Source organism: Manis javanica, chromosome 14 (assembly GCF_040802235.1).
Source record: "Manis javanica isolate MJ-LG chromosome 14, MJ_LKY, whole genome shotgun sequence".
NCBI lineage: Eukaryota > Metazoa > Chordata > Mammalia > Pholidota > Manidae > Manis > Manis javanica.
Genome location: NC_133169.1, coordinates 2049944 through 2075976, shown reverse-complemented (window position 1 = coordinate 2075976; position 26033 = coordinate 2049944). Strand labels below are relative to the sequence as shown.

The window sequence follows — 26033 nt, the reverse complement described above, 5'->3', positions numbered from 1 at the left end:
ATTTTTGTGGTGTATTTAATGTCACATTTTTTGCTTTTTTGTGCCCTGTTGATTTTACTATTTAAAATGGCCCTGAGTTACTATGCTAAAGTACTATCTAGTGTTCTAAATACAAGAAGCCTGGGATGTACCTTATGGAAGAAATATATTAGATAAGCCTAATTTAGGCATGATTTCTAGTGCTTGTGGCCAGGAGTTCAATGTTAATGAATCAGCAGTATACATTACATAAGGTATCTTTAAACAAAACATATACAAGGTTATGTATTGAGTGGTTAATGAAAATGTGACTTGAGACTCACAGGTCCTAACCCTGTATTTCCCTGGGAACCATGATTCAGGACTTGCTAATTCAGTTGTCTGTGGTGATTGTAAACAGAAGTAACAGGAATAATGCAAATGGACTCTGCTGTTGTCACATGCATGATGTGTGTGTGTGTATGATTGGGTATGCTACGTATACACAACATAATACATGCACATACATTGTCCATACTCAAATTTCCCCATTTGTTTCAATAAGGTTCTCTGTCACCACTGTGCCCCTTTCTATCCAGGCTCCAGTCCAGCGTCATATATTTCATTTAGTAGTTGTATTTCCTTAGTCCCCTTGAGAACAGTTTGTCCAGTTTTTCGGTCTTCCATGACACTGATATGTTAGTTTTGTGTTGTATCGACATATCAGGCTGTTGTCTTATAGAATGGCTCTCAATTTGGATTTGTCTGATTGTTTCTTCATGAGAAGATTAAATGTAAACATTTTTTGCTAAGGATTTTCCACTGTGGTACATGGCATTTTGTCCCCTTATTAGTGATGTTAGGTTTGATCTCTCCATTGTATAGATTTAACTTTTGTAATTATAAGCTATCTGTGAAGTATGTTGAGACTTTGATAACAAATCTTTCATACAGTGGTTTTAGTATTAGTTGACTCTTGCCTTAATCAGTTATAATGTGGTTACAAAGTGGTGATTTTTAATTACGTCATTCCTCCTACATTTATTAATTGATATTATTCTGTAAATAAGAGCATTTCCTTTGCCTCCGTTACCTTTTGGAAAAATTGCTATAGGATTATAGATTTATATTTTTATTCAGTATATTATAATCTGTCATTGACATTCTTTTTTTTTTTTTCACTTACTAGCTGGAATAATTTTATAGTTATACTTTCCCTATCTACAATTTCGTTACTTCATAATATAGGAAAGGTGACATTCTTTTTGATGCTCAAGTGATCCCAGTTTGTTCAGTGGGACATACAAAGCCAACTTTGTGTCCATTTTGACATGTTCCTTTTTTTTCTTAGCATGTTTTTAAAGTACACCAGGTATTCCCATTGCATTAGGTTTCCATTATACATTGTGGGAGATGTACCACAATTTATTCAACCAGTCTCCTGTGTTTTGCTTTTATAAATAACTCAGTAAATAACTTTTTTTTTTGTTTTTTGTTTTTTTTTATGTTGGAGGTGTATTCTCAGAGTAAACTCCTAGAAATAGACTTGTTCTGGTCAAAGGATGAAGGCATATGTGGTTCTGCGAGGTTTTGCTAATCCCTCCCCGTTGGTCTTTGTACCGTTCAGCACTCCCACCAGAAATGTTTGAGAGCCTATTCCTCCCCCAGACTCACTCATATAATGTGTTGTCCAGCTTTTGAATTTTTGCCAATCTAAAAATTGAGAATTAGTATGTCAGCGTTGTTCCAGGTTGCATTTCCCTTATAAATAAAGTTGGATTTTTTTTTTACACATTTTTTAGGGCTGCTTGTCAATCTGTGGACTAGTTATTGGGATATTTTGCCCATTTAAAAAAAAATCATGTTCTGTTGGGTTTTTTATTTCCTCTAAATTTTTAAGCATTTTGCAATTGTTCCTTTATCTGCAATATATGTTGTAAATACAGAAATATTTATTTGAAATTTCATTTCTGTCACAGCGATTTGTATAATCAAGGAATTAGCTATTGATACTTCTGCTGTATTTTCATCTCTGCCATTTCATTACTTTGATTTTTTAATTCATTTAAATCCTTTTTTTTAATTTCATCATCCTGAAAGGGAATAAGTTAAATATTTAGTAAACAGCCGTTTAAAAAGTCAGATTAGTGCTTTCTTATTCATTCAGATTTTATGAGTCAGATACACCCATAGGTAGAAATATGCATATTTAATTTTCACAGCACTATTCCTGTTAATGATTACTTACACTCTTCACATCTCTGAGGGAGAAAAAAACAGGTGAGATTTTTTTTTTTTTTTTTTTTTTTTGAGAGGGCATCGCTCATATTTATTGATCAAATGGTTGTTAACAACAATAAAATTCAGTATAGGGGGGTCAATGCTCAATGTACAATCATTAATCCATCTCAAGCCTAATTCTCGTCAGTCTCCAATCTTCTGAAGCATAACGAACAAGTTCTTACATGGTGAACGAATTCTTACAGAGTGAATAAATTCTTACATGGTGAACAGTACAAGGGCATTCATCACAGAAACTTTCGGTTTTGATCATGCAATATGACCTATAAACCATCAGGTCAAATATGAATATTCATTTGATTTTTGTACTTGATTTATATGTTGATCCCACATTTCTCCTATTATTATTATTATTTTTCTTTTTAATAAAATGCTGAAGTGGTAGGTAGATGCAAGATAAAGGTAGAAAACATAGTTTAGTGCTGTAAGAAGGCAAATATAGATGATCAGATGATCAGGTGTGTGCCTATGGACTAAGTATTAATCCAGGCTAGACAAGGGCAGCAAGACATCCACGGATGCAGAAGATTTCTCTCAAAGCAGGGGGGGTGAGGTTCTGAGCCTCACCTCTGTTGATCCCCAAATTCTCACCTGATGGCCCCCCTGCGACTGTGCCTGTCTTAGGTTGTTCCTCCCTTGAGGAATCTTACCCGTCTCTGGCTAACCAGTCATCTTCCGGGGCCATACAGGGAAATGTAAAGTTGGTAAGTGAGAGAGAAGCCATATTGTTTGCAAAGGTTAGCTTTTTACTTCTTTGCAGATTTATGCCCTGTGGCTTCTATGCCCAGCACTTGTCTCGAGGTATCTTTACCACCTGGAGGAATTATGATACTCGGTAAATTCGATATGAGGCACGAATTCTATTTAAGGTTTGTAATTAGGAAGGAAGAAGAAAAGCTATAGATGTAGCATATGGAAGGAAACATGGGAGGATTGATTATTTCTTTGACATATCTTCTTGTATAGTACCTTAATTATGTATAGGTTTTAAACTACTAACTAATTTGCACACACATATTAACATAATAGGAATACGGTGACATAAACAAAGCAAATCTATAATTACCAGCCATCTCCAGTGAAGCCAAGAAAACCATTTAGGCACCCTAGGCATTTGTGAAAATTTATCTATGATATGATGGATATTGTCCAACTGTACTTGAACCATCAGACAAATTAAAGCAGCCCATTTCTGGGATCTGTTCACATCCCATATGTTCTTTTAACCATAGATAGTCTATAGTCATGAGATTTTGGGGTGCTACAACTTGCACCCCTCCCAACTCCTGGTTGAGTTCCAACAGTACAGATCCGGTCAAATTCGTTGTCTCACTGTATGCACATGCCAGCCTAGACATCTCCCTCCTCCTTCTTATGGCAAGTCCAGGAGACGGTGGGCTGGATGCAGCCACAACCGCAGCATCGTCCGGATCCCTGTGGAGGCTTTTTGATGATCATCCCCCGGCACGAGTCCTCCAGAGAGTGCTGATGCCGGAAGCTCCTCCTCATATCGTATCTTAGTTCATTTTCTGGGTATCCAAGCTAGGCCTTGATCTTCTGCATAGAAACAAACAGACCCTTTGCCCACACTTTGACATGCCCTCTATACCACTGTGCAGAACTCATTGGAGGTCAGCACACAGTAACTGCTTTTTTTTTTTTCTTTTTTTTTAATTAAGAGAAAGGAATATTATCAGAAAAGAGTACCTCCATAGCTGATCATCTGACACCCTTTAAGTGATCAACATTAAGGATATTTAAAGCATGCGTTGATCTTTGATTTACCAATAGTTTTATCCTGTTAAGGAGTAATCCCCCTTTTCTTTCTTTCTTTCTTTTTTTTTAAAATTTTTAATCTACACTTACCTGAAGAATACTATGTTTACTATGCTCTCCCCTATATCAGGTCCCCCCTAACAACCACATTACGGTTACTGTCCATCAGCTTAGCAAAATGTGGTAGAGTCACTACTTGTCCTCTCTGTGTTGTGCAGCCCACCCTCCCCTTTCTCCCTCCCCCCCATGCATGCTAATCTTAATACCCCCCTTCTTCTTCCCCCCCCTTATCCCTCCCTGCCCACCCATCCTCCCCAGTTCCTTTCCCTTTGGTACCTGTTAGTCCATTTTTGGGTTCTGTAATTCTGCTGCTGTTTTGTTCCTTCAGTTTTTCCTTTGTTCCTATACTCCTCAGATGAGTGAAATCATTTGGTATTTCTCTTTCTCCGCTTGGCTTATTTCACTGAGCATAATACTCTCCAGCTCCATCCATGTTGCTGCAAATGGTTGGATTTTTCCACTTCTTATGGCTGAGTAGTATTCCATTGTGTATATGTACCACATCTTCTTTATCCATTCATCTACAGATGGACATTTAGGTTGCTTCCAATTCTTGGCTATTGTAAATAGTGCTGCGATAAACATAGGAGTGCATGTGTCTTTCTCAAACTTGATTGCTGCGTTCTTAGGGTAAATTCCTAGGAGTGGAATTCCTGGGTCAAATGGTAGGTCTGTTTTGAGCATTTTGATGCACCTCCATACTGCTTTCCACAATGGTTGAACTAATTTACATTCCCACCAGCAGTGTAGGAGGGTTCCCCTTTCTCCACAGCCTCGCCAACATTTGTTGTTGTTTGTCTTTTGGATGGCAGCTATCCTTACTGGTGTGAGGTGATACCTCATTGTAGTTTTAATTTGCATTTCTCTGATAATTAGCGATGTGGAGCATCTTTTCATGTGTCTCTTGGCCATCTGTATTTCTTTTTTGGAGAACTGTCTGTTCAGTTCCTCTGCCCATTTTTTAATTGGGTTATTTGTTTTTTGTTTGTTGAGGTGTGTGAGCTCTTTATATATTCTGGACGTCAAGCCTTTATCAGATCTGTCATTTTCAAATATATTCTCCCATACTGTAGGGTTCCTTTTTGTTCTATTGATGGTGTCTTTCGCTGTACAGAAGCTTTTCAGCTTAATGTAGTCCCACTTGCTCATTTTTGCTGTTGTTTTCCTTGCCCGGGGAGATATGTTCAAGAAGAGATCACTCATGTTTATATCTAAGAGGTTTTTGCCTATGTTTTTTTCCAAGAGTTTAATGGTTTCGTGACTTACATTCAGGTCTTTGATCCATTTTGAGTTTACCTTTGTATATGGGGTTAGACAATGGTCCAGTTTCATTCTCCTACATGTAGCTGTCCAGTTTTGCCAGCACCATCTGTTGAAGAGACTGTCATTTTGCCATTGTATATCCATGGCTCCTTTATCAAATATTAATTGACCATATATGTTTGGGTTAATTTCTGGGGTCTCTAATCTGTTCCACTGGTCTGTGGCTCTGTTCTTGTGCCAGTACCAAATTGTCTTGATTACTATGGCTTTGTAGTAGAGCTTGAAGTTGGGGAGTGAGATCCCCCCTACTTTATTCTTCTTTTTCAGGATTGCTTTGGCTATTCGGGGTCTTTGGTGTTTCCATATGAATTTTTGAATTATTTGTTCCAATTCATTGAAGAATGTTGCTGGTAATTTGAGAGGGACTGCATCAAATTTGTATATTGCTTTCGGCAGGATGGCCATTTTGACGATATTAATTCTTCCTAGCCATGAGCATGGGATGAGTTTCCATTTATTAGTGTCCCCTTTAATTTCTCTTAAGAGTGACTTGTAGTTTTCAGAGTATAAGTCTTTCACTTCCTTGGTTAGGTTTATTCCTAGGTATTTTATTCTTTTTGATGCAATGGTGAATGGAATTGTTTTCCTGATTTCTCTTTCTATTGATTCGTTGTTAGTGTATAGGAAAGCTACAGATTTCTGTGTGTTGATTTTGTATCCTGCAACTTTGCTGTATTCCGATATCAGTTCTAGTAGTTTTGGAGTGGAGTCTTTAGGGTTTTTTATGTACAGTATCATATCATCTGCAAATAGTGACAGTTTAACTTCTTCTTTACCAATCTGGGTTCCTTGTATTTCTTTGTTTTGTCTGATTGCCGTGGCTAGGACCTCCAGTACTATGTTAAATAACAGTGGGGAGAGTGGGCATCCCTGTCTGGTTCCCGATCTCAGTGGAAATGCTTTCAGCTTCTCGCTGTTCAGTATAATGCTGGCTGTGGGTTTATCATATATGGCCTTTATTATGTTGAGGTACTTGCCCTCTATTCCCATTTTGCTGAGAGTTTTTATCATGAATGGATGTTGAATTTTGTCAAATGCTTTTTCAGCATCTATGGAGATGATCATGTGGTTTTTGTCTTTCTTTTTGTTGATGTGGTGGATGATGTTGATGGATTTTCGAATGTTGTACCATCCTTGCATCCCTGGGATGAACCCCACTTGGTCATGGTGTATGATCCTTTTGATATACTGTTGAATTCTGTTTGCTAATATTTTATTGAGTATTTTTGCATCTACATTCATCAGGGATATTGGTCTGTAATTTTCTTTTTTGGTGGGGTCTTTTCCTGGTTTTGGTATTAGGGTGATGTTGGCTTCATAGAATGAGTTTGGGAGTATTCCCTCTTCTTCTATTTTGTGGAACACTTTAAGGAGAATGGGTATTATGTCTTCTCTGTGTGTCTGATAAAATTCCGAGGTAAATCCGTCCGGCCCCGGGGTTTTGTTCTTGGGTAGTTTTTTGATTACTGTTTCAATTTCTTTGCTTGTAATTGGTTTGTTTAACTTTTGTGTTTCTTCCTTGGTCAGTCTTGGGAGGTTGTATTTTTCTAGGAAGTTGTCCATTTCTTCTAGGTTTTCCAGCTTGTTGGCATATAGGTTTTCATAGTAGTCTTTAATAATTCTTTGTATTTCTGTGGAGTCTGTCGTGATTTTTCCATTCTCATTTCTGATTATGTTGATTTGTGTTGACTCTCTTTTTCTCTTAATAAGTTGGGCTAGAGGCTTATCTATTTTGTTTATTTTCTCAAAGAACCAGCTCTTGGTTTCGTTGATTTTTGCTATTGTTTTATTCTTCTCAATTTTGTTTATTTCTTCTCTGATCTTTATTATGTCCCTCCTTCTGCTGACTTTAGGCCTCATTTGTTCTTCTTTTTCCAGTTTTAATAGTTGTGATGTTAGACTATTCATTTGGGATTGTTCTTCCTTCTTCAAGTGTGCCTGGATTGCTATATACTTTCCTCTTAAGACTGCTTTCGCTGCATCGCACAGAAGTTGGGGCTTAGTGTTGTTGTTGTCATTTGTTTCTATATATTCCTTGATCTCTATTTTGATTTGTTCATTGATCCATTGATTATTTAGTAGCATGTTGTTAAGCCTCCATGTGTTTGTGAGCCTTTTTGTTTTCTTTGTAGAATTTATTTCTACTTTCATACCTTTGTGGTCTGAAAAATTGGTTGGTAGAATTTCAATATTGTGGAATTTACTGAGGCTCTTTTTGTGAGCTAGTATGTGGTCTATTCTGGAGAATGTTCCATGTGCACTTGAGAAGAATGTATATCCTGTTGCTTTTGGATGTAAAGTTCTATAGATGTCTATTAGGTCCATCTGTTCTAGTGTGTTGTTCAGTGCCTGTGTGTCTTTACTTATTTTCTGCCCGGTGGATCTATCCTTTGGGGTGAGTGGTGTGTTGAAGTCTCCTACAATGAATGCATTGCAGTCTATTTCCCTCTTTAGTTCTGTTAGTATTTGCTTCACATATGCTGGTGCTCCTGTATTGGGTGCATATATATTTAGAATGGTTATATCCTCTTGTTGGACTAAGCCCTTTATCATTATGTAGTGGCCTTCTTTATCTCTTGTTACTTTCTTTGTTTTGAAGTCTATTTTGTCTGATATTAGTACTGCAACCCCTGCTTTCTTCTCACTGTTGTTTGCCTGAAATATGTTTTTCCATCCCTTGACTTTTAGTCTATGCTTATCTTTGGGTTTAAGGTGAGTTTCTTGTAAGCAGCATATAGATGGGTCTTGCTTTTTTATCCATTCTATTACTCTATGTCTTTTGATTGGTGCATTAAGTCCATTTACATTTAGGGTGACTATTGAAAGATATGTACTTATTGCCATTGCAGGCTTTAGATTCGTGGTTACCAAAGGTTCAAGGTTAGCTTCTTTAGTATCTTACTGCCTAACTTAGCTCGCTTATTGAGCTGTTATATACACTGTCTGGAGAGTCTTTTCTTCTCTCCCTTCTTATTCCTCCTCCTCCATTCTTCATATGTTGTGTGTTTTGTTCTGTGCTCTTTTTAGGGGTGCTCCCATCTAGAGCAGTCCCTGTAGGATGCCCTGTAGAGGTGGTTTGTGGGAAGCAAATTCCCTCAGCTTTTGCTTGTCTGGGAATTGTTTGATCCCACCATCATATTTAAATGATAGTCGTGCTGGATACAGTATCCTTGGTTCAAGGCCCTTCTGTTTCATTGCATTAAGTATATCATGCCATTCTCTTCTGGCCTGTAGGGTTTCTGTTGAGAAGTCTGATGTTAGCCTGATTGGTTTTCCTTTATAGGTGACCTTTTTCTCTCTAGCTGCCTTTAAAACTCTTTCCTTGTCCTTGATCCTTGCCATTTTAATTATTATGTGTCTTGGTGTTGTCCTCCTTGGATCCTTTCTGTTGGGGGTTCTGTATAATTCCATGGTCTGTTCGATTATTTCCTCCCCCAGTTTGGGGAAGTTTTCAGCAATTATTTCTTCAAAGACACTTTCTATCCTTTTTCCTCTTTCTTCCTCTTCTGGTATCCCTATAATACGAATGTTTTTCCTTTTGTATTGGTCACATATTTCTCTTAGTGTTGTTTCATTCCTGGAGATCCTTTTATCTCTCTCTATGTCAGCTTCTATACGTTCCTGTTCTCTGGCTTCTATTCCTTCAATGGCCTCTTGCATCTTATCCATTCTGCTTATAAATCCTTCCAGGGATTGTTTCACTTCTGTGATCTCTTTCCTGACATCTGTGATCTCCTTCCGGACTTCATCCCACTGCTCTTGCATTTTTCTCTGCATCTCATCCCATTGCTCTTGCATTTTTTTCTGCATCTCTGTCAGCATGTTCATGATTTTTATTTTGAATTCTTTTTCAGGAAGACTAGTTAGGTCTGTCTCCTTCTCAGGTGTTGTCTCTGTGATCTTTGTCTGCCTGTAGTTTTGCCTTTTCATGGTGATAGAGATAGTGTGCAGAGCTGGTACAAGTGACCGCTGGAAGAGCTTCCCTTCTTGTTGGTTTGTAGCCTTTTCCTGGGAGAATAGCGACCTCTAGTGGCTTGTGCTGGGCAGCTGTGCGCAGACAGGGCTTCTGCTTCCTGCCCAGTTGCTTTGGGATTTATCTCCGCTGTTGCTGTGGGCTTGGCCTGGCTGGGGCTGTTCCTCCAAAATGGTGGAGCCCCGTTGGAGGGGGAGCAGCCAGGAGACTATTTATCTCCGTAAGGGGCCTCTGTGCTCCCTGCTGCCCAGGGGGTTAGAGTGCCCAGAGATCCCCAGATTCCCTGCTTCTGGTCTAAGTGACCTGTCCTGCCCCTTTAAGATTTCCAAAAAGCACTCTCCAAACCAAAACAACAGCAGCAACAATGAGAGAGGGAACAGAAACAAAGAGAAAAAAAAAAAGGAAAAAAAAGGAAAAAACAAGCGATTTTTTTTTTTTTTTTTTTTTGTCCTCAGGTGCCGGTCCCAGGCACCCGCTCACTGGTCCTGCTGCCCTGTCTCCCTAGCACCAGGGTCCCTGTCCTTTCAAGGCTTCCAAAAAGCACCCACCCACCGGTCCCACAGGGAAGGAACGCTCAATATTCTTTGTCCTCAGGCACTGGTCCCACGCACCCGCTCACCAGTCCCGCCGCCCTGCCTCCCTAGCACCGGGGTCCCTGTCCCTTCAAGGCTTCCAAAAAGCACTCGGCAAAAAGAGAGAAAAAAAAGGGGAAAAACGCGCGATTTCTTCCGTCCTCAGGTGCTGGTCTCAGGCACCCACCCACCGGTCCCACAGGGAAAAATGCGGGATATTCTTTGTCCTCAGGTGCCGGTCCCAGGCACCCGCTCACCAGTCCCGCCGCCCTGGACTCCCTAGCACCGGGGTCCCTGTCCCTTTTAGGCTTCCAAAAAGCACTCGCAGAAAAGAGAAAAAAAAAGGGGAAAAACGCGCGATTTCCTCTGTCCTCAAGTGCCGGTCTCAGGCACCCGCCCACCGGTTCCGCAGGGAAAAACGGGGGATATTCTTTGTCCTCAGGCGCCGGTCCCAGCCACCCGCTCACCAGTCCCGCCACCGTGCCTCCCTAGCACTGGGGTCCCCGTCCCTTCAAGGCTTCCAAAAAGCGCTAGCCAAAAAGAGAAAAAAAAAAAAAGGGGAAAAACGCGCGACCTCCTCCGTCCTCAGGCACCGGTCTCAGGCACCCGCCCCCAGGTCTCGCAGGGAGAAACGCGGGATATTCTTTGTCCTCCGGCGCCGTTCCCAGGCACCTCCTCACCGGTCCCGCCACCCTGCCTCCCCAGCAACGGGGGCCCGTCCCTCTAAGGCTTCCAAAAAGCGCTCGCCAAAAAAAAAAAAAAAAAAAACTGCTCCGGTTTCTCTCCACCCGCCGGGAGCCGGGGGGAGGGGCACTCGGGTCCCGCCGGGCTGGGGCTTGTATCTTACCCCCTTCACAAGGCGCTGGGTTCTTGCAGGTGTGGATGTGGTCTGGGTGTTGTCCTGTGTCCTGTGGTCTCTATTTTAGGAAGATTTTTCTTTGTTATATTTTCATAGCTCTATGTGTTTTTGGGAGGAGATTTCCACTGCTCTACTCACGCCGCCATCTTGGCTCCGCCCCTCTGATTTCTTTTTTTCTAATTACATAGCTTGGAATCAAATGAAAAATTTTTCATTGAGATGAGAATGTTAATGAGAATTCAAACCTTGCTATGATTATATTAAATAGGAATGTTTCTTTCTATGATATTATACATTATCAAGAACTGCTTTCTCTGTGTATTTTAGGTTTTGACTACAATTCGTTCAGGACACCGAGCAAATATATTTAGTGCAAAGTTCTTACCATGCACAAATGATAAGCAGATTGTATCCTGTTCTGGAGATGGAGTCATATTTTATACCAATGTTGAGCAAGATGCAGAAACTAACAGACAATGCCAATTTACGTGCCATTATGGAACTACCTATGAGGTATTGTATTACTATGATCAGATATATATGATACATATGTGTGTATATTTTCCTGTGTGTGTGTGGATGTATGTATATTTACATAGATTTATGTATGTGTGTATGTACACAGAGTATCTAAATTTCAGTAAAGTATTTGAGAAAATGTGTCTTGATAAGCTTGTGAATAAAGTTAAGAAATAAGTTACAGTAGTAATAAGGTTTGTAATTGCTGGTGCAGCCATACACTGGGCAAACAGGTGCCAGCCTTTACAGATGCTCTGTTATTTGTATAGGGCTCTATCCTAGACTTTAATCTCTTAAACACTTCATCCCTGTTTTACATAAAGTCATGCCTGGCATGTTATCAAGTGTTCACATTTCGGAAGGAGCACAAGTCCACTAGACAAGAGTCAGACTCCTGCATGATATTCATAAGTTCAAGTCCTGAGCTGAATTAAATGAGGTGAAATAAATTTAAGGCTCAGTTGTATTCCTTACTGGGTTCAGAAAAATTGCTTGCTCTCAGAATGTTCTTTTAAAATCTTTTCATGTCATTTCTTTGTATCCAATCACTCTTGGTTTCCCATTATTTGTGTTAACTTGACATATCTTTTTTCCATCATTTGAATTTCAGTTCTCTGGATCCTCATGTTTTGTGTTTACTTATAAAAATAGAATTATATAGCTGGATTTCATTTTCTCACAATTTGGCTTTTAACTGGAGATTTCAGTCATTCTATATTATTGTGAGTACTGATACATTTAGACTTATTTATATATATTATTATATGTTTTCTATTTTGTTGAAACAAATTTATTCTATTAAGTCTCCCTTCTCTTTTGCCGTCTTTTGAATTGCTAGAGGGTTTTGCTTTATTCACTTTGTTTCTGCTCCTTGCACAGAAGATAGACATTCATTGTTTACAAGAAGAATTAATAATGTCTAAAGTCAGTAAATACTTTTTGCCCTTCTCCTGAATAGGGCATCTCAGAACATTATAATTTCTTCATCCCTTATGTAATTTTAAATGTTTATGGTGTTTTTTGGGTGTTGAGATATGTGAGCTTTTGGATTTTGGATGCTAACCTCTTATCAGATAAGTTGTTTACAAATATATTCTCCCATACTGCAGGATGCCTTTTTGTTCTGCTGATGGTGTCCTTTGCTGTACAGAAGGTTTTTTGTTTGATGTAGTCCCATTTGTTCATTTTTACTTTTGTTTCCCTTTCCTGAGGAGATGTGTTAAGGAAGAAGTTGCTCTTATTTATGTTCAAGAGATTTTTGCCTACATTTTCTTCTATGAGTTTTATGATTTCATGACTTACATTCAGGTTTTTGATCCATTTCTATTTTATTTTTGTATGTGGAGTTAGACAGTAATCCAGTTTCATTCTCTCACATGTAGCTGTCCAGTTTTTGCCAACATCAGTTGTTGAAGAGGCTCATTTCCCCATTGTATATCCATGACTCCTTTATCATATATTAATTGGCCATATATATGTGAGTTTCTATCTGGGCTCTCTATGATCAATGGGTTCTGTTGATCTATGGGTCTGTTCTTGTGCCAGTACCAAATTGTCTTGATTACTGTGGCTTTGTAGTAGAGCTTGAAGTTGGGGAGTATAATCCCCTCCCCTTTGTTCCTCTTTCTCAGATTTGCTTTGCCTATTTGGGTTGTTTTTGTGGTTCCATATGAATTTTAGAACTATTTGTTCCAGTTCGTTGAAGAATGCTTTTGGTATTTTGATAGTGATTGAATTGAATCTGTAGATTGCTTTAGGCAGGATGGCCATTTTGACAATATTAATTCTTCGTATCCATGAGCACGGGATATATTTCATTTATTGGTGTCTTCTTTAATTTCTGTCATGAGTGTCTTGTGTTTTTACAGGGTCTAGGTCTTTCACTTCCTTGGTTAGGTTTATTCCTAGTTATTTTATTCTTTTTGATGCAATTGTAAATGGAATATTTTCCTAATTCGTTTTCTGCTAGTTATTCATTGGTGTATAGGAGTGCAGCAGATTTCTGTGTATTAATTTTGTATCCTGCAACTTTTCTAAATTCAGTTATTAGTTCTAGTAGTTTTAGGATGGATTCTTTAGGTTTTTTTTTTTACATACAATATCATGTCATCTGCAAACAGTATGTTAAGGAAGAAGTATGTTTAACTTCTTCCTTACAGTCTGGATGCCTTTTATTTCTTTGTGTTGTCTGATTGCCATGGCCAGGACCTCCAGTACTATGTTGAATAAAAGTGGGGAGAGTGGGCATCCTTGTCTTGTTCCCAATCTTAGAGGAAAAGCTTTCAGCTTTTTACTATTAAGTATGATGTTGCTGTGGGTTTGTTGTATATGGCCTTTATTATGTTAAAGTACTTGCCCTCTGTACCCATTTTGTTGAGAGTTTTTATCATGAATGGATGTTGAATTTTGTCTGATGCTTTTTCAGCATCTATTGAGATGATCATATGATTTTTGTCCTTTCTGTTGATGTGTATGATGTTGATGGATTTTCAAATATTGTACCATTCTTGCATCCCTGGAATTAATCCCACTTGATCATGATGGATGATCTTTTTTTGATGTATTCTTGAATTCAATTTGCTAATATTTTGTTGAGCATTTTTACATCTGTATTTCATCAGGGATATTTGTCTGTAATTTTCTTTTTTTTATGGTGTCTTTGCCTGGTTTTGGTATTAGAGTGCCTCTGGCCTCATAGAATGAGTTTGGAAGTATTCCTTCCTCTTCTACTTTTTGGAAAACTGTTAGGATGGGTATTAGATCTTCTTTAAATGTTTGATAAAATTTAGCAGGGAAGCTATCTGGTCTAGGAATTTTGTTCTTAGGTAGTTTTTTGATTACCAATTTAATTTCATCACTTATAATTTCTATTCAGATTTTCTCTTCCTTCCTGGGTCAGTCTTGGAAGGTTGTATTTTTCTAGAAAGTTGTCCATTTCTTCTAGGTTATCTGATTCATTAGCATACAAATTTTCATCATATTCTCTAATAATAATTTGTATTTCTGTGGTGTTCATAGTGATTCTCCCTTATTTCTGATTCTGTTTATGTGTGTGCACTCTTTTTTTCTTGATAAGTCTGGCTAGGGTTTTTATCTATTTTGTTTATTTTCTCAAAAAAACCAGCTCCTGGTTTCATTGATTCTTTCTATTGTTTATTCTTCTCAATTTTATTTATTTCTGCTCTGATCTTTATTATGTCCCTCCTTCTACTGACTTTGGGCCTCATTTGTTTCTCTTTTCCTTGTTTCTAACTTTTCTTCTTTCTTGAAGTAAGCCTGTACTGTAATATACTTCCTTCTTAGAAATTCCTTTGCTGCATCCCACAGGTTTGGGGATGTTGAGTTGTTGTTTCATTTCTTTCCATATATTGCTTGATCTCTGTTTTTACTTGGTCACTGATCCATTGATTATTTAGGAGCATGTTCTTAAGCCTCCATGTGTTTGTTGGCTTTTTTGTTTTCTTTGTATGATTTATTTCTCATTTCATACCTTTGTGTTCTGAGAAGCTGTTTGGCACAATTCAATCTCTGAATTTACTGGGCTCTTTTTGTGGCCTAGTATGTGATCTATTCTGGAAAATGTTCCATGTGCACTTGAAAAGAATGTGTATCCTGCTACTTTTGGGTGGAGTGTTCTGTAGATGTCTGTTAGGTCCATCTGTTCTCTTGCATTGTTCAGTGCCTCTGTCTTCCTTACTTATTTTCTGTCTGGTTCATCTGTCTTTTGGAGTGAGTGGTGTGTTGGAGTCTCCCAAAATGAATACTTTGCATTCTATTTCCCCCTTTAATCCTGTTGCTATTTTTTTCACATATTTAGGTGCTCCTATACTGGGTGCAGAGATATTTATAATGGTTATAGCCTCTTGTTGGACACTGACCCCTTTATCATTATGTAATGTACTTCTTTGTCTCTTGTTACTACTTTCTTTGATTTGAAATCTATTTTGTGTGATGTAAGTACTGCAACTCCTACTTTTCTCCCCCTGTTATTTGCATGAAATATCTTTTTCCATCCCTTCACTTTTAGTCTGTTTATGTCTTTGAGTTTGAAGTGAGTCTCTTGTAGGCAGCATATAGTTGGGTCTTGTTTTTTATTCATTCTGTAACTGTGTCTTTGGTGCATTCAGTCCACTTACATTTAGGGTAATTATCAATAGATATGTACTTATTGCCATCCCAGGCTTTAGATTTGTGGTTACCAAAGGTTCAAGGGCAGCTTTCTTACTATCTTGACAGTCTGTTTTAACTCCTTATGCTATTTCAAGCACAATCTAAAGGTTCTTTTTTCCCCCCTTTTCTTCTTCCTCCTCCACTCTTTATATATTAGGTGTCATATTCTGTACTCTTTGTGTTTCCCTTGACTAATTTTGTGAGTAGTTGATTTAATTTTGCATTTGCTTAGTAATTAATTGGTCTGTTTCCTTTACTGTGATTTTATTTTCTCTGGTGGCAGCTATTTAGCTTTAGGAGCACTTCCATCTAGAGCAGTCTCTTTAAAATATACTGGAGAGAGGGTTTGTGGGAGGTAAATTCCCTCAACTTTGCTTATCTGGAAATTGTTTAATGCCTGCTTCAAATTTAAGTGATAATCTTGTGGGGTAGAGTATTCTTGGTTGGAGGCACTTCTGTTTCATTGCATTAACTATACCATGCCACTCCATTGCGGCCTGTAAGGTTTCTGCTGAAAAGTCTGCTGATAGCCGCTTTCCTTTGTACATGATCTTTTTTCTTACAACATTATACTTCCATTTTCCTTCTCCTGGAATACTGGGTATTTTTTGTATATTTTATTCTTACATGTGCTATATACTTTATGATACATTGTTAATATTCTTCCTTTAATAGTTATCTTTTAAAATATTTTAAAACAAAGAAAAAGGTATTATATTTACTTACATGTTTATCGTTTCTAATCCTTTATTCCTTTGCATATTCGATTGCCATCTGGTGTCATTTTCCTTTCATGTGAAGGATTTTTAAAAAATATTTCATGTTGTGCTAGACTGTTAGTATAAGTGTCTGGAAAATTATCCTGTAAAAGGTCAGATAGTAAATATTTTAGTCTTTGTAGGCCATATGATCTCTGTCAAAACTACTCAGATATAACATCTACCAGGAAATCAGACTTCATAAATATTGGGTGGCTGTTTTATTTCAACTGTTACTTATAAAAATAGGTAGTGGGTCTTAGGTAAGGGGTTTCCTTTGCTGACTGTTAAGCTACTGAATAATCCTTTCAACTATTTTTTCTGAGAAAGTCTGTTTTACCTGTTGTAGAAAGATAGTGCTCTAGGTGTAAAATTCTAGTTTGACTGATTTTTTTTTCTTTTACTATCTTAAAAGATGTTGCTCCACTGGTTTCTGGCAAGAAATCTGTTCTTATCACTGGTTTTATGTAATTTGAGAACGATGTGTTTGTTTATTATTATTACTGACAGTATTTTATTTTGAGAATGTATTACAATTTCTCCTATTTCTATTATATGCTGTTTGGGTTGCTCCAGATACTTAGCTAATATCAACCATGCTGTTCTGAATTCTAGGACATGTGTTTAGGTCATGTGCAGTTAGTTGTTCATTTATAGTGGAATTGCTATAGAAGCTTATGATCACCTTTTGGAGATACTGACATACAGTTTTTTGAAGGGATTGTTCCATTTTACACTCCATCAACAGTGTGAGATCTCCAGTTGCTCCATATCCTCATCAGTATTTGATATCATCACCTCTCTTCATTTTGTTAATTCTGCTGGTGTGTGGTGTTACTTAGGATTTTAATTTTTGTTTCCTTGATGACTAATGAATCTCAGCACCTTTTTTTGTGTACCAGGTTATAAAACAGGAACATACCTTCCATTGTTTTTTAATGCATAGAAATACACACAAATGCTAAATATCCAATTTTGGTAGTTTCTGCTTGTAGTGATAAGATGGGGGAATTTCTTGGACAGGAAGGTTCATGAAGGGCCTCAACTGACAGTGTTGTTATTACTAAACCAGAAGTGGATACAGAACATCCAATATGTTTTATTTCTTTAAAAAAATTGTATTGTGGTAAAATATATATTTGCTGTTCAAACTATTTCTACTTATTCAGTTCAGTGACATTAAGTACATTCACATTGTTGTACAACCATCACCACCACTGAAAAAAATTTTGAGAGGTCAGTTTAGTTTTCTTAAACATTATCAGAAAAGGAAATTTTATAATGTACTTATAATACAAGTGTAAATTCACATCCAGTAAACATAAAAAATAGGCTGTGACTGGTTTAAACAAGCTTCAGAGGGGAGAATTTTTCTGTCAAAATGTTAGAAGTTTGTAATTTTAAAGAACTTTCTATCTGAAGGTCCATTAGTTTCAAACTTCAAAATAATGAGTCAGTTAATTCAACATAATTAAAATAAATGGTTCTTAGTTGCTTTTGCCATGATCATCTTATGGGACAGTACCAATGTTTTATGATTTTCAAAGCCATTGTTTAAAAGTTAAGTAACATTGCCTGTACTTCCATTTTCATCCTCAGATCATGACTGTACCCAATGACCCTTATACTTTTCTTTCTTGTGGTGAAGATGGAACTGTTAGGTGGTTTGATACACGCATCAAAACTAGCTGCACAAAAGAAGATTGCAAAGATGTAAGAATCAAATTTTTGTACAAATGATGCAAGAAAATTAAGGTTGTAATTAGAATTGAACAGTAAGTTATCTCTGGATTATGAGATGTGGTTGAATTTTTATTTTGCTAAATTCTTGAGTATATTTTATATTAAATGAAGTATTAATAGTGAAATTAGGGAACTTACATTTTAATTGTACATTTCGAATACATTTATGAAAACATGTAGTAGTTTAGTGTTTACTGTAGCATTATAAAAACCTGAAGCATTTATCAGTGCATCCTGTTTATTTATGGAGACAATTTTGGCTTATCAGTAACTGTGAAGAAGGGATGTAGTAGTTTAATGTCTTTTTATTTTTACCCTGCCCTTTGAACCAAGAATTATGTTATCTTTATTTTTTAAATAATATGATACCATTCTGCAACATGTTCATTTAGATTTAGCTAACTTTTCTAAAGATACAGGTTCACTGTCAGTTTTGTATTTTTTTTTTTTAAATACTATTTTAAACTTGAAAAGTGCCTGAGAAAAATCATTCAGTGTAATGACTCCAGACATCTAGCCCCACTGTTGCTTAGGGACAGTAGCCTTTTTCTCAGATTATTCTTAAGTAGTAAATTAAATAATGTATTGCTAAATATATTTTTATGGACAGTTTACCCTCCCTCCATAAAATTACTAGAAATTCCGGTTAAGTGCTTGCTAATTAAACTAGTTACTGTTGTTGATATTCTTTGGGGGGATGAGGGAAGAAAAGATTATTTTATATGTTGAAACAAGAAAAAAATTGAAATAAACATTTTTTTTAAACATACGGTTTTTAAGTCCATCTTTGTGTTATATATATGTACACACACGTTTTCTTACTTGGTTTATAAGGAAAATGTACAATATTGTATTTGAAGTCAGTTTGGGAGTTGTATGGCAAACTGTAAATAAAGGACTGTTTTCCTTACAGTGATAAACTGCTAAGAAGGAATATTGACTAAGTGTATTTTTTTGGGTTCATGTAGGCTGAATATATTAGAAACACTTACTGATAGAAATCTGAAAAATAAAAGATTGTTTTCCCCCCCATAGTCATGTTAACTGAATTAGGGTTTCTGAGAAAGATTGTTCTAATTGAAGGGAAAATGTTTTAAATATAATATCATCTTTTGTAAAGCTCTGTGTAACTGGTATTATTGTATCTTTTGTAGGATATTTTAATTAATTGCCGACGTGCCGCAACATCTGTAGCTATTTGCCCACCGATACCATATTACCTTGCTGTGGGTTGTTCTGATAGCTCAGTACGAATATATGATCGGCGAATGCTGGGCACAAGAGCTACAGGTGAGAAGATATATATTTGAGAAAATCTAAGATTCTGTCAGTTCAAAGAGTAAATCTTTGACATTTGCAATTTAAAAATTTCTTTAGTTTGTCATAAAGTTCACTAAATAGAATGTATCTAAATAATTTGCATTATCATAAAACATACCATTTTACCAAGTTTTTATGACCCAGTCAGGGTGATACTTCTGCAGATCATCACTTCATGAAGTTGTAACACTTGTAGCAGTTTTCTGGGCTTGTCATAACATGACTGCAAACTTGAGAAACAGTTTATTCTCACCTACTTCTCGGGGCTAGACATCTAAAATCAAGATTTTGCAGGGTTGTTTTCTGCTGGAGGCTACCAGGGAGAACCTATTTCACATGCTGAGCTTCTGGGGGTAACTGGCAATCCTTAGGGTCCCCAGGCTTTTAAATGTATCACCCCACCTTCTGCTTCTGTATTGATGTGCTATCTCCACTGTGTTCACCTGTGTCCACACTTCCCTCCTCTGGTAAAGACGCCGGTTGTGTTGGATTCAGAGCCTATCCTAGTCCTTTGTGACCTCATCTCGCTAATCAGCTCTGCAAAGACCCTATCTGCAAATAAGGTCACATGCTGCGGTTCTGCATGGACATGAATTTTTGGGGACACTATTCAGCCCAAAACACTTGGCTTCTCCTGATTTCTCTTTACCATTTTTTCAACCAAGAGGGTAATAGTAAACATGGTGAAGAGATAAGTCAGGGAAGAACAGTGACTTGGGTGTGTATTAATGCACAGCCTGTGTTTACGCCTGTGTAGCCTGTTTAAAGTGCTGTTAATGATACTGAACTTGAACCAGCCTTAAACTCTTCATTTCCTTCTGATCCACTCTAGATATCAAACCCCTTCTTAGATACCCAGTTCAAAGCCGACTTCCATTAGCATTTTTTCAGGAAAGGGAGGCCAGGAGTATTTACATGTACACACATGTATCAGATATATATATATACACATATATACATACAAATACACATATTTTATGTTCTTAAAAGTTTGGCCAGTTACTAACAGTGTGAATCTCAGTGTCAATTTATGTCCTGTTAAAATGGACATAGGTTATTGAAATAGGGAGACCAGATGGGATCTTTTTTGGGGGGAAGGGTGTATTGTGATTGAGGGGTCTTGTATACTTGGATCTGCCCATTTAGGGGGAACAGTAGTTATATAATATGAAATTGTAGGCTTAACCATTGTTTCTCAATATATGGGACACAGCTGACATTTTGGATAGGGCAGGACTGCGTTATGCAGGATTGTACAGCTCTGTGGGATTCTTAGAATTTAGTATTCCTGCATTCCCAAGGCACAAAGTTCCAGTAGCCATCCCTGTCAGTCTGTATTGTTGATGACTACCCAAGTTGATTAAAATTTGAGTAGTATCCCCTTTGCTATTATCTTATGAGAGGAAAATTTTATGATGCTAAATCTTTTGAAAACAAAGTAAAAGGTAAATCATTTGAAAAGGATATAGCACTATTTTATCTAGTGTGCTAATAAATATCAGCTTTCCTATTTATATTATGAGAAGTATATTATCCTAATCTGGGGGGAATTTTTGGAAGATTAGTGTGACTGTAATCACAAATCATGCCAATTGATTCATAGTTCTAGTAAACATTATGTAATCTGGAATTACAGTCATGAAATTTTTTGAAGATATATAGCCTTTATACTGTATTTCTATTTGTTTTATAAAATCTCACTTGTAAAAAGATTCTCTTCTAGAAATAAAATATGGTAGCTTGGGTTTACATTGATTCATGTACCTTATAATTCAGATTTAGAGTTTTTAAAGTGTTTTTCCTCAAAATGATTATGGATTTTATACAGCTTCCTGGTTTCTTACTTAGGGAATTATGCAGGCCGAGGAACTACTGGAATGGTTGCCCGATTTATCCCTTCCCATCTTAATAATAAGTCCTGCAGGGTGACGTCTCTGTGCTACAGTGAAGATGGGCAAGAGATTCTTGTTAGTTACTCTTCAGATTACATATATCTTTTTGACCCAAAAGATGATACAGCACGAGAACTGAAAACTCCTTCTGCAGAAGAGAGAAGAGAAGAGGTAAGTTTACTCAAAACTGTTCTTCATTCAATTCAGAAAACATTAATTCAGTGACCCCTGGGGCCTGAAGAGTTTCAAAAAATAGAGCTAATTTTCAAGGCATTTACATGTGAAATAAAAAAGGCTAATAAATAACTAGAGCTAAGGTTCTAGAAAATAGTACTGTAAAATATTTTATACCCTTGGTAGTACACAACAGTAGGAAAACGTTTACTTTAACTTAAGCTTCTTTCCCCAACCTGCTTTTTAATTTTATTATGTCTTATATTTAATCACTCTACTCTTTTGCCTGTAAATGTCTTTTGAAATTAACCATTGCTTTTTATAATTATCAGTGACTTTTTGATATTGGCCCAACTCCTGTTAGCACATTTTAAAGGTTTTCAAGAAGAACAGCATTTTGTAATTCCTATGACATACAAAAACTAAACCCAATTCTTACAATTGCAGGTTTCAAAAGCTAAAAATTAGAAAAAAATGAGGATTACTTTATAAATACATTTTGAAATTTTTAAATGTAGCAATATATTTCAGTGAATTAGGAAATTGACAAAGAAGATGGTATGATAGCTAATGAAAACTGCTTATGACTTTATTGGTCTTAGGGAAAAACATGAAATGAGCTGTGTCATTTTGTGTTGCTATGTAATTTACTCTTGAGGTACTTGCTTCAGTAAAGTTATAGTCAAGCTCTGTGACTGTTACATAATGAAAGCATTGGACATGCAGAAACATTGTAAGTGGGCCAACTAGCTTTCATGCCCTAGAATACTTAGTCAAAAGATGTTTATATAATCAAAGTAAATGAGGCTGAGTCATGAACAGCTAGTTTTTTCCTGAACCTGTTTTTCTCAGTATTCCTTGTTGAAATAACTAAATTAAGAAAAAATAATTCTGGAAACAGGTTAAAATTATAAAAAGGAATCATGCTTATTGTAATAAACCAAAACAATACATAGGGGTATATAGAAGAAGAAATGAATAATCTATTACCCTATTTATTCCATCATCTTTTCTTTTATTGTTTTATGACAAGTCCTTGACAGTAGTGTTCAGACAAACTCAACTCACCAGATATTTATTGGGTGTGTGCTGTATACGGAGTCCTACACTAACTTTAGAAGGATACTGTGACAGAGCCATGGCCTCTTGCTCAGGAATTTACAATTTAGTGGAAGTAGAGATACAAAGAAATCTTTAAAACTTAACAAAATAGACATATGTAAGGATGATGCTTTACATATAAGTTGACCAAAGGAGAGAATAAGTTGATGTTGATTGGGAACATAAGAAACACTTGAGTACTGTTTTAAACTATGAATAAAAGTTTAATATGTGATTTTTTTTCTTATGTTTCCATAGTATTTTTATATTAATTTTGGGGAGCCTTTTTTTTTTAAGGTATCATTGATATACAATCTTAAGAAGTTTCACAAGAGCAACATTGTGGTTACTACATTCACCCATGTTATCAACTCCCCGCCCCCCCACCCCATTGCAGTCACTGTCCATCAGTGGAGTAAGATGCTGTAGAGCCCCCACTTGTGCCATACTGCCTTCCCTGTGACCCCCCACGTTATGTGTGTTAATCATATGCCCCTAATCCCCTTCTTCCGCCCTCCTCCCCACCCTCCTCACGTCCTTCCCTTTGGTAACTGCTGGTCCCTCCTTGGAGTCTGTGAGTCTGCTGCTGTTTTGTTCCTTCAGTTTTGCTTTGTTGTTTTACTCCACAAATGAGTGAAGTCATTTGGTACTTGCCCTTCTCTGCCTTGCTCATTTCACTGAGCATAATACCCTCTTAGCTCCATCCATGTTGTTGCAAATGGTAAGATTTGTTTTCTTATGATGGAATAATATTCCATAGTGTGTATGTACCACATCTTCTTTATCCATTCATCTACTGATGGACACTTAGGTTGCTTCTATATCTTGGCTATTGTAAATAAGTGCTGCAATAAACATAGGGGTGCATATGTCTTTTTTTTAAATTTTGATATTAATATACAATCCCCTGAGCAACATTGTGATTACTAGATTCCCCCCATTATCAAATCTCCACCACATACCCCGTTACAGTCACTGTCCATCAGCACAGTAAGATGCTATAAAGTCACTACTTGTCTTCTCTGTGCTGTACTGCCTTCCCTGTGCCCCCCCTACATTATGTGTGCTTATCATAATGCCCCTTAATCCCCTTCTCCCTCCCCCCACCCACCCACCCGCCACAGCCCCTTTCCCTTTGGCAACTGTTAGTTCATTCTTGGGTTCTGTGCTTCTGCTGCTGTTTTGTTCCTTCAGTTTTTGCTTTGTTCTTATGCTCCACAGATGAGTGAAATCATTTGGTACTTGTCTTTCTCCGCCTGGCTTATTTCACTGAGCATAATACCCTCTAGCTCCATCCATGTTGTTGCAAATGGTAGGATTTGTTTTCTTCTTATGGCTGAATAATATCCCATTGTGTGTATGTACCACATCTTCTTTATCCATCCATCTACTGATGGACACTTAGGTTGCTTCCATTTCTTGGCTATTGTAAATAGTGCTGCGATAAACATAGGGGTGCATATGTCTTTTTCAATCAGGGATCCTGCATTCTTAGGGTAAATTCCTAGGAGTGGAATTCCTGGGTCAAATGGTATTTCTATTTTGAGTTTTTTGAGGAACCTCCATACTGCTTTCCACAATGGTTGAACTAGTTTACATTCCCACCAGCAGTGTAGGAGGGTTCCGCTTTCTCCACAACCTCGCCAACATTTGTTTTTTGTCTTTTGGATGGTGGCCATCCTTACTGGTGTGAGGTGGTATCTCATTGTGGTTTTAATTTGCATTTCTCTGATGACTAGCAGTGTGGATCATCTTTTCGTGTGCCTGTTGGCCATCTGAAATTCTTCTTTGGAGAAGTGTCTGTTCATATCCTCCACCCATATTTTAATAGGGTTATTTGCTCTTTGGGTGTTGAGGCGTGTGAGTTCTTTATATATTTTGGATGTTAACCCCTTGTCAGATATGTCATTTACAAATATATTCTCCCATACTGTAGGATGCCTTTTTGGTCTGCTGATGGTGTCCTTTGCTGTACAGAAGCTTTTTAGCATGATGTAGTCCTATTTGTTCATTTTTGCTTTTGTTTCCCTTGTCTGAGGAGATGTGTTCAGGGAAAAGTTGCTCATGTTTATATTCAAGAGATTTTTGCTTATGTTTTCTTGAGAGTTTATGGTTTCATGACTTACATTCAGGTCTTTGATCCATTTTGAATTTACTCTTGTGTATGGAGTTAGACAATAATCCAGTTTCATTCTCTTACATGTAGCTGTCCAGTCTTGCCAGCACCAGTTGTTGAAGAGGCTGTCATTTGCCCATTGTATATCCATGGCTCCTTTACCATATATTAATTCACCACATATGCTTGGATTATATCTGGACTCTCTATTCTGTTCCATTGGTCTATGGGTCTGTTCTTGTGCCAGTACCAAATTGTCTTGATTACTGTGGGTTTGTAGTAGAGCCTGAAGTTGGAGAGCATAATTCCCCTAGCTTTATTCTTCCTTCTCAGGATTGCTTTGGCTATTCGGGGTCTTTTTTTGTTCCATATGAATTTTAGAACTATTTTCTCTAGTTCATTGAAGAATGCTGTTGGTATTTTTATAGGGATTGCACTGAATTGCTTTAGGCAGGGAGTGTAGATTGCTTTAGGTAGGATGGCCATTTTGACAATATTAATTCATCCTATCCATGAACACAGGATGTGTTTCCATTTATTTATATCTTCTTTAATTTCTCTCATGAGTGCCTTGTAGTTTTCAGAGTATAGGTCTTTCACTTCCTTGGTTAGGTTTATTCCTAAAGGTATTTTATTCTTTTTGATGCAATTGTGAATGGAATTATTTTTCTGATTTCTCTTTCTGCTTGTTCATTGTTAGTGTATAGGAATGCAACAGATTTCTGTGTGTTAATTTTGTATCCTACAACTTTGCTGAATTTAGATATTAGATCTAGTAGTTTTGGAGTGGATTCTTTAGGGTTTTTTATGTACAATATCATGTCATCCGCAAACAGGGACAGTTTAACTTATTCTTGCCGATCTGGATGCCTTTTATTTCTTTGTGTTGTCTGATTGAAGTGGCTAGGACCTCCAGAGCTATGCTGAATAAAAGTGGGAAGAGTGGGCATCCTTGTCTTGTTCCCAATCTTAAAGGAATAGCTTTCAGCTTTTTGCTGTTAAGTAAAATGCTGGCCTTGGGTTTGTCATATATGGCCTTTATTATGTTGAGGTACTTGCCCTCTATACGTATATGTCTTTTTGAATCAGAGATCTTGTTTTCTTCAGGTAAATTCCTAGGAGTGGAATTCCTGGGTCAAATGGTATTTCTGTTTTCAGTTTTTTGGAGGAAACTCCATATTGCTTTCCACAATGGTAGAGCTAACTTACATTCCCACCAGCAGTATAGGAGGGTTCTGTAGGGGCCTCTTTTTTATTTCCTCATATCTTCCAATAATTACTCTTTTATTTTTTTCCCTTCATTTAGTGTATACTTTTATCTTACTTTTTTTTAACTTCTCATTGTCTTTTATTTTTTACTTTTTTCTTTTTATTGTCTTTTTTGTCTTTTTCTTCTCCTCTAATATCTGCTTGACATT

General features: G+C 37.1%; 1 protein-coding gene across 12 annotated transcripts in view; it reads left to right on the top strand.

Moving 5' to 3' along the window:
- DCAF6 (DDB1 and CUL4 associated factor 6) overlaps positions 1 to 26033 on the top strand; it is a 124557-nt gene that overhangs the window by 29433 nt on the left and 69091 nt on the right. For all 12 annotated transcript variants that reach the window (XM_073221983.1, XM_073221985.1, XM_073221990.1 and 9 more), the window contains 4 exons: positions 11150 to 11335; positions 17869 to 17982; positions 19167 to 19302; positions 21181 to 21395. In XM_073221983.1, the coding sequence (XP_073078084.1) occupies positions 11150 to 11335; positions 17869 to 17982; positions 19167 to 19302; positions 21181 to 21395 (651 nt within the window). The remainder of the gene's footprint in view (positions 1 to 11149; positions 11336 to 17868; positions 17983 to 19166; positions 19303 to 21180; positions 21396 to 26033) is intronic.